The following is a 9,685-nucleotide window of genomic DNA, read 5'->3' on the forward strand; positions in this document are numbered from 1 at the left end:
CAATAATGTACAGTATTTGAAAAATAATGTGCTTTTGAACATTAAAGCATGTCAAAATATTCTGTTACACCATATAAACAAAATAATGATCTTTGAAAAATCGTCATATGATCCATTTAATGAAAGTAACCAACATCTATTTCTTTATCAATTAGAGACATTTTGCTGTGCAGAGAACTTACAAGCATTCTTAATAATTAAAACAGCTCATCCTGACAGCTAGTTATTAAATGCGTGTGTGTGTGTGTGTGTCATATGCACATAGCAGTCAATCAATGCAGCCCCACAGAAAGAGCGCATCATAATTAAAACCATAAACACTCTTAAACATCCAAGTTATGCTTTAAACAACCAAAATGAAACTTTGACCAAAAAATTTACATGCAACTCAATTATGCCGCGTTTCCACCGAAATTACCCGGAACATTTGTACCAGGAACTTTTTTTCCCAGGAACTTTCCCCCCCCCAGACCCCTTGCTTTCTGCGTTTCCACCACGGTGTAAAGTACCGGGTAGATTAGGCAAATAGACTGGTGACGTAGGTCTGAGCGCGTTTCTCAATACAAAGTACCGCTGATTAAAAAAAAAAAGGTACGCTGATTTTGGACGTGCATCATTGGTAGTTAGTTCAGACTTCGTGCATTCGACTGGGGAGTGTGATGTCAGCGACGACGCAAATCCTGTAATTTTCCTCTCTGTATATTTACAATAAAACGAAATAGGATATAAAATACCACTGCCTCCTTTGGTTTCATTTAAGCATAATAACAGCTGCAGAAATGTACTTAGTTCAGGGATATGTGTATATGCAGCCATTACAATGAAACGAAATATTATATTTATAATATTATATTATAATATTTTATTTTCATTTTAACATATAGATAAATTGAATACAGACCAAAGAAAACCTGTTAGATTTACCCCGCAGCTGAATTATGTTATGTTTAACCACTAAAGAGACATCAGAGCCAGCGGCACATATCAGAAGATCTGTCCGAGATGAGGCTGCTCTCTGCGGATACATGAGGACTGAGCTTCCGCTGATCGAGTGGAGCTCACCGTCTACGAGATCGGCGAAATACATTTTTAAATAGGCGCTGTCTTTATAAATAAACCATAGATTTGAGTTTTAGACAACTACATTCTCGCCTGAAATACTTTAAAATTACATTTCATGACACAATAACAGTAATATTTGAAAATGATCCAAATAAATGATGTTTGAACTCAACCAATGCTGCGTGAACTCAGATCGCTTTGGCTACTGTTATTTTCCCCTCAGTATATTTACAATAAAACTAAATAGGATATAAAATACCACTGCCTCCTTTCGTTTTCATTTAAACATAATAACAGCTGCAGAAATGTACTTAGTTCAGGGATATGTGTAATGTTATATACAGCCATTGCAATGAAACGAAATATTATATAGACTTGCCTTTTTTATTTTCATTTTAACATATAGATAAATTGAATACAGACCAAAGAAAACCTGTTAGATTTACCCCGCAGCTGAATTATATTTTATGTTTAACCACTGAAGAGACATCAGAGCCAGCGGCACATATCAGAAGATCTATCCGAGATGAGGCTGCTCTCTGCGGATACATGAGGACTGAGCTCCCGCTGATCGAGTGGAGCTTACCGTCTCTGAGATCGGCGAAACACATTTTTAAATAGGCACTGTCTTTATAAATAAACCACAGATTTGAGTTTTAAACAACTACATTCTCGCCTGAAATACTTTTAAAATTACATTTCATGACACAATAACAGTAATATTTTGAAAATGTTGATTCGAATAAATGGTGGTTGAACTCAACCAATGCTGCGTGAACTCAACCAATCAGGATGTTTAGCGCCAAAGTCCCGCCCCCGAAAGTTCCGGAACTTTAAAAAAGTACCACCTCGCCAGCAGGGACTTTCTGGGGGGCATTTTTTTACCCGGAACTTTTATTTAGTTCCTGGTTCCTGCGGTGGAAACACACCAAGTACCGGACCAAGTCCCTAGTTCCTGGGTAAAGTTCCTGCGGTGGAAACGCGGCTTTATATAGTTATAACTTACTGAAAATGAACAGTTAACTCTTGGTAAATATTTTTAACAGTTGTTTTGAATGCTTTAATTTCAAATCACTTTATATTTGAAACGTTTACATTTTTTAAACCAATTTGCAGACACTGTATATAATTTTATACACTGTTGTTCAAAAATTTTGGGTCAGTATGTTTTCCCCCTTTTTTTGAAAGACAATTTTTTTTATTTAGCAAGGTTGCAATAAATAGATCAAAAGTGACAGTAATCACAGTAATAAAAATATTTATATTATTTCAAATAAATGCTGGTCTTTTGAATTTCTAATCTTTGGTTTCCACAAAAATATTAAGCACAACTGGATGATGAGAATTCAGGAATAATCTGATTTAAAAATATATTCAAATAAACAACAATTGTAATAATATTTAACATTTTTACTGCATTTTGCTCAAATAAATGCACCATTGGTGAGCATTAGAGACTTATTTCTAAAAAGCCACAAACTGTTGAATGGTCGTATATTCACTTATTTTTGCATTTTGTTTATAGGGGAGATGCTAAACATCAGATTAATTGAAAAATGTATTCAACAAATCGAGTGATACCTTGTTGCAGTATCTTAAAAATATATAGTTGCCTTCTATAAGAATGACTGGTGTGGAGCATTTAAATACATTTGGAAACACGAGCATGTCCTGGCAGGCACATTTAAAACCCAAATCCTCACCTGAACACTCAAGACTCATCAATTTGGGCAGAGCGAGGTGTGGTTTGGTTGCAATGTAAACACCTACAAACACACACACACACACACACGTTTGTTTTTGTGAAAAGTGGGGACATCCCATAGGTGTAAGGGTTTTTATACTGTACAAACTGTATATTCTATGGCCTTCACCAACCCTACACCTAAACCTAACCGGAAACTTTGTGCATTTTTAATTTCTCAAAAAACCTAATTCTGTATGATTTATAAGCGTTTTGAAAAATGGGGACAAGCGTTATGTCCTCATAAGTCACCCTCTCCTTGTAATACCTGTGTCATACCCATGTCATTATAGAGTTGTGTCCTGATAGGTCACAAAAAACAAGAGCACACACACACACACACACACACACACACACGCACACAGACTACTACCCATGTTATAACTTTATCGGCACATACTGAGAGAAGCTCAGGCTTCAACCTTCGAAGGATACAGAAAAAAAACTCTTGGTCCATTTTGAACTGGTGTTTTCCATCATATTTGAATGCGTGGTGGTCAATTTGCATTTTGAATGCAGAGTCACATGCAGTGATGCAACGTCACACTCCCCACACTGTTTTCCTGTAACCAAGGAGCTGACATACCAAGAAGAGTGGTCGTAGTTGGATCAGCCATGAATGACACACAAAGATCCTCATTTATCCCCATATGACCCTGTCAGGGAGATGTGCTGTTGAAGCTTCAATACATTTATGGTCACAAACACATTCATCTGCTTCCAGCAGCCAAGTTATGAGCATGTCAACAAACACTGTACTGCCTGATTAAATGCAGAACCGTATACAACTTAACAATCAGTCTCTTTCACATAAGCACCCGGGGTCAACTTTGTTTTTCCTTTTCAGTACATTGGCCTAAAAATTCACTTCATAATCTGACAGATTTCCAAATTAAACTGGAAGTGCGAAAGGAAAGAATAAGGGTGTAACTTTATCCATTGGGAATTGACTAGATGAATGGATCATTAAAAGCAGTCTATATATGTGATGCATGGTGGTTAGTGGGAAGAGCCTGGTGACAGACGCATTTGATGAAAGATTAGTCATTATTTATTTTAAATAATATGCACCAATAAATCCATAACCAAAGTTGGCACTTTAAGAGTCAATTTTGATCTGAAGAGCATTGTATTTCTCCAGTTAGCAGTGCTTTAACATTATCTCTAGTCTACATACACTACAATTCAAGAGTTTAGAGTCGGTCCCATTTTATATGTTTTTGAAAGAAGTCTGTTATACTCACCAAAGCTGCATTTATCTGACCAAAAATACAGTAAACACATTAACGTTGTGATTTATTATTACAAATAAAAATAGCATTGGTCGTGGGCTCAATTCCCAGGGAACACACATACTGATAAAAAAAAGAAAACAATTATAGCCTGAACTGTCAGTTGCTTAGGATAAAAGAGCCTCATAAATGCATAAATGTAATTTATTTCTGTTATGGCTGATTTTTGAGCAGACATTACTATAGACTTCAGAGTCACATGATCATTCAGAGATCATTCTTATATGCTGATGCTCAAACTTTTTTTTATTATCAATCGCTTTATAGTGACATATTTTGATAAAAATCTTTTATATTATTATAATATGTCACTTAATAAATGTAATATGTTCTTGTAAAAAAAAAGGATAACTTGTTAATAATAGTAATAATATTAATAATAACACCCTTAACTTTGAATGGTAGTGTAAGTGTTAAAACCTCAGATATGGTGTCTTCATGATTAACACATTATTTTGAGTCTTGCTGTCATAGCTCAAGGTTGGAAATAGCTATGCAAAAAACAATACTAACCTGTTTCAGTGCCAATAAACTCATGACAATACTGCTCCCTTTTCTGCATTTGTATTGCATAAAATACCTTAAAGTTCCTGGTTTTATAACAACTCTCAATATTTGAATAATTCTCACTAATGACCAACTTAAGTTTACACTAAGTATTTGCATGTTCCCTCTTGTCTGCGATTTCTTATATCACAGCCGAACTACAAATAAAAATGGTGCAAACACACACCTTGCACACACACCTCCTAATCAAACAGTCTCCTCTCTGCAACACAGTTAAAATCATGTTTGAATACCCATTCCTTCCTCTTTCCTGATGGTACCTTTGGCACGATGTCGTTGAAGACGGACAGCCGGCCGGCTAGTCAGACCAGATCCATCTTGCTCCTCTTCATTGGCCTGTGTAATCAGCCTCTTCATCCTCAGCAAGCGAGGGCCAGTCTCCCGCGGACATACTCCCCCCGCATCAGTCGCCAGCAGCCCACCGTCCCCGGAGATGACTGTGGGAACGAGGCTCTTGAGGAATTCCATGTTTGCACTGTGACACTTTCACTCCAGGCGCCTGTGCGGGCGCACAGTGACGGCCCTGCCACCCACCATCACCTCTGAGGAATCAGGCCGTCTGTGACTGGACAGACGACCGCAGAATGACTCCTCCACCCAAGGAAAACCAAAGCTTGTCAAACTTGGACTTCACGACAGGTTCCTCTTTGTCGTGTCAGTTAAAACTAGAAGTGTCTATATAAATCACAAGCACCCAGACAAGCTGTCGATGGTAGATCCAAGATAAGGTACAAGTGATCACCTGTATATCCAGTCGCTGAGTTCTTCCACCTGCCTGTACTCCACATGCCACAGGCCAGCTGTGAGCAATTCGCAAAGCCTAACCTAAAGTTCACTTGAGCTTTCACACAGCCAGAGAACAACCTTACTACCTGTCTGTTCATGCAGGATGGACTGAAAACTTTGATGTGATGATTTGACAACAGTAGGCGGAGCCTTTCAGCTTTCAGTGTGTTATCTGGGGGGAGCAAGGACGTGCCCAACAGGAGATAATGTACGCCTGGAAATGCATCCAATCAAAGCACAGCTGCTACAAACCACACCCAGACGTTTCTCCTTTCTAAAGGAAGGGAGGCGGGGGGGACTCATCTGTGATGACTAGGGAGTGCATAACAAAAAGTGAGAAGGCGTGTCATCTTCAGCATGCTGCTGTGCTCTGATAAGTTTTATCAGGTTTAAAACTAGAGCTGCTCTTCACATTCCCCTCTTACACACACACACACACACAATTCTCCACTCTTATGCACACATACATAGTTCTATCTATAACTTCCCTTACGCATTTCCCTTAAAAAAGGATAGAATAATACCTCAAAAGGCATGCAGACAAACAGCTGAAATGTCTCACGCCCACACACACTGATGGTTTCACTTCCAGTTTACAGCAGGGCAGTGGGTAAACTAGTTTATGTGGCATGTTTGTTTTGCTAAACTGCAGACTGACACGTTTGTCAAACTTTACTCTGGTAAAAACACAGACACACTTCACGTAAAGAATGTTTGGACAAATAAAAAGCATATGAGAATATTAATGTAGTGATACAAGAGAACTATTTGCGTTTTCTAGATGGCTGGGCAAAATAGAAGGTGTCCTGGGGTAAATCAATGGAAAGTTTGTGTTGGGAAGCATTTTGCATATGGCAGGCCTTTCTGCTGACTCACTGTACCATATTCAAATAAGCAGGCTGCTTTCGCTGACAATGGATATCGTAATACTGACACTAAATTTCTGTCTGAGCCTCCATTCAATACAACAAAATGACTCTTCGGAAGAGCATGGAGTTATGGATGACTCCTAATATAAACACATTTTCTCATTTCAAAGCATCGTGTGTCAACATTGGAAAAAAAAGATAATAATAAAAATTATATATATATATATATATATATATATATATATATATATATATATATATATATATATATATATATATATATATATATATATATATATATATATATAAACACACACACATACATACACATATATATACATATATACACATATAATAATATATATATATATATGTATGCGTGTATGTATGGGTGTATGTATGTGTGTGTGTGTGTGTGTAATATATACACACACACACATATATATAAATACACACACACACACACACACACACATATATAAATACACACGCACACATTAATTTTAGCAACCACCCACACTTTTGAATGAGAGCGTATATATGTATTCTGTCATTAAAAACTGTAAAAGTTTGTTTTAAAAGCTATTCTGAAGAGTCAGAAGGAAAAGTTGGCCCTATTTAAGAGCCTCTCAAAATACAAAAACTTCCACAGTATAGAATATAACCTTATTCGTTCACAAGACTCATATCTCAGAGTGACAGAACAGAAAAGTGTTTGCAAATGATTCACAGGAAATGCTCACACCCTTAAGCTCCGTGTGAACATGTCAGGCAAGCCATGTGATGTTTCAGTTCCTTAATGTGTGAGCAGAAAAAAAAACATATGCGCATAGATTGTTATTAAATAATCTCTTAATGTCTTTTTATGTTTTTAGTGTCACCACAGTGTTACCCATTTCTGGCATAAAGACTCTTTGATATCTAGCTCCCAACAAATTAATAGTGTTACATAAGCTTTAAGTAGCATGAGAACGAGAAGAATAAGTTCATAGTCAGACTGAGCCAACTCTCTCTCTCTCTGTGTGTGTGTGTGTGTGTGTGTGTGTGTGTGTCCATCGCTCAAATTTCTTTACAAGTCTGCCCTCTATGGGTGGCCAAAATCAATGCCAGCAAACCCCAAGACCAGGTAAAACAAATGTATGAGCATATCATTTTGTGATAAAGAGAACCAAATTTTTGTTTGAGCACCACAGACAAGACGACAGGACGTGAACTGAACATGTGATAACATATCCGCTCCTAAATGTGAAAGAATCACAGATTTCTCTGGAAAGTTACTAACTCACTTATTACTTCATAACACACCTCTGCCCGCAGACACTCACAAAACTTATATCGGATGACAGTAAAACGCTTTCAACCTTGATGATGAAACAATACAAAGCAGAACCTTTGACCGTGACATTGAACCACACTCAAGGTCCTGTTTGCAAGAGAAACCATGTCAAAGGTCTGTGTGTGCATTAAAAAGTTAATTAAAAACAAGATCAGACAGAGTGGCCCACATTTACCGTGATGATACAGTAATGAAGACCCAGTCTTAAATGGCACATGAGGAATCTAAGAACTGATGGGACCATTTTGACAGAGGCAGAGAAGACAACAGGGAACAGAAAGTCACACAAGTCACAACTGATGAATGTGGGTCACCTATCAATAGATGATCTGAAGCCACCATGTGATGGGGACCTTAATCTGATATCAAGAAAACAGAATTTCAGTACACTGAAGTGCATTAAAAAATGGCAACAAAGCTGAAAACAGAAGGTAAGGCTTGACCATAAAGGTTCAGTTATATTTACTGCTGCTCGGGACACATTTGACAAAATATGATGAATGATACAGAAATAATGTGACAAAAACATCCAAAGTTAGCTAGTCAACAGAGCTGGCTAGTAACTGATCTGGATTACTCAGATTTCAAACACTTTAAAATAGTCATAATCAGACTACAGATAATTATTATGGATTACATGATTACATATTTACACAACAGCAATAAATTAAGAATTTATTGATTCTCCCCAATTCGTAATTTTACTCTGTGGCGAGTGGGGCGGGGCCGAAAGGCGTGGGAACGAGGAGTGAGGCCAGGTGTAGTGATTGAAGATGAGCTGCACCTGCGCCCCACCGCCAGTATCGAGTCCCACGTAGGAGATGGAAGGATATAAAACTGGAGCGACGACCGTGAAGGACGAGAGAGGACCAGGCCTGGTACATTATTTTATGTTTTGGCTTTTATTTGTGCGCGTCAGTCGCCGTGAGGGGCTGACACGCCGTTTTGTATTTACTTTGAATATTAAAATTATGTTATTGATTGTGCGCCAGTTCCCGCCTCCTTCTTCCCGATGAGTATGGAGTTTTTATCGTTACATACTCTTTTACATTTTCCTTTCTAAAACAGCCTACCACTTACAAACATTCAAAGATTTCCAGTTTTGTAGACATTCACACGCATTTGAACACTGGATTTACAAAAATCCTTTCAGGTTTAAGAAGTGTTTCAACAAAGCATAAACTACTGATGAACACCGTTTTATTTGAATTATCACTCGGCACTCGACTTTCTTCTGTGGAACACAAATTGAGTTTTTTAGAAAAATTATCCATCTCTTTGAGATTGGACCATAAAAGTTAACACTTCAAAAACCACGCAAATCAAACATGCAGTAATTCATACGACCCTAGTAGATGGATCAAATGTCTTCTGAAGTGAAACAACAGGTGTGTGTGAAAAGAACACCAATATTTGAAACTTTTTAAGCCATAAACTATCAAGCATGATGTAAGCCTGTTGTGAAACTTGAATGAGAAGTGACAGACCTTTGCGCTTCCTCATCACTTCTCATGCACAAGTTTCACAAAGCGCTTCACAACATACTGATATCAAGTGTGCCACACACATCCTGAAAAGTAAAGCCAAAACATTTTGATTGCATACTGGTGGAATCGGTGATAAATACCAAACTCTCTATGTAACTGAATGGGAAGTGAGCCAAACTTATGTGCACTACAACACAAACTCGGGCTCAAAAGTTACATCATTGCGCATTATGACAATGGACATTCTTGGAAAATTTTGGCTTCACTTTTCTACAGTGAAACCAAGTGGAGATAATGTGCTGGAAGATATTTATATTTTTCATCGCGCATACACCTACAGCAGGGATGGGCAACTTTGATAGTGACAAACGCCAGTATTTTTTCTCTTTTCATACCAAGAGGCCAGATTACTAATCCATGTTTACACATCTTTTACACAGTCTTACTCAATTTCCTTTTTATTGATAATGTTATTTGTTTTCAAAGATTTTATTAACTATAAAACTTGTGCAGTTATGCTAACTCAGAAGGAATACTTTGTT

General features: G+C 37.5%; 1 protein-coding gene across 9 annotated transcripts in view; it reads right to left on the reverse strand.

Moving 5' to 3' along the window:
- The window catches only part of fryl (furry homolog, like), a 101,743-nt gene that overhangs the window by 67,425 nt on the left and 24,633 nt on the right, over positions 1–9,685 (reverse strand). For 3 of the 9 annotated variants that reach the window (XM_052586604.1, XM_052586601.1, XM_052586598.1), the window contains exons 1-2: positions 4,926–5,569; positions 2,766–2,828 (exon numbers count right to left, since the gene is read on the reverse strand). The exons of 1 other annotated variant lie outside the window; for it this stretch is intronic. In XM_052586604.1, coding sequence (XP_052442564.1) covers positions 2,766–2,828; positions 4,926–5,133 — 271 coding nt within the window. In that variant the 5' untranslated portion in view covers positions 5,134–5,569. Of the gene's footprint in view, positions 1–2,765; positions 2,829–4,898; positions 5,574–9,685 lie in introns of those variants that run through there. 5 more of the 9 variants (XM_052586605.1, XM_052586603.1, XM_052586607.1 and 2 more) reach the window with 4 other exon arrangements.

The sequence above is a fragment of the Carassius gibelio genome, chromosome B20 (genome assembly GCF_023724105.1).
Source record: "Carassius gibelio isolate Cgi1373 ecotype wild population from Czech Republic chromosome B20, carGib1.2-hapl.c, whole genome shotgun sequence".
Taxonomy (NCBI): domain Eukaryota; kingdom Metazoa; phylum Chordata; class Actinopteri; order Cypriniformes; family Cyprinidae; genus Carassius; species Carassius gibelio.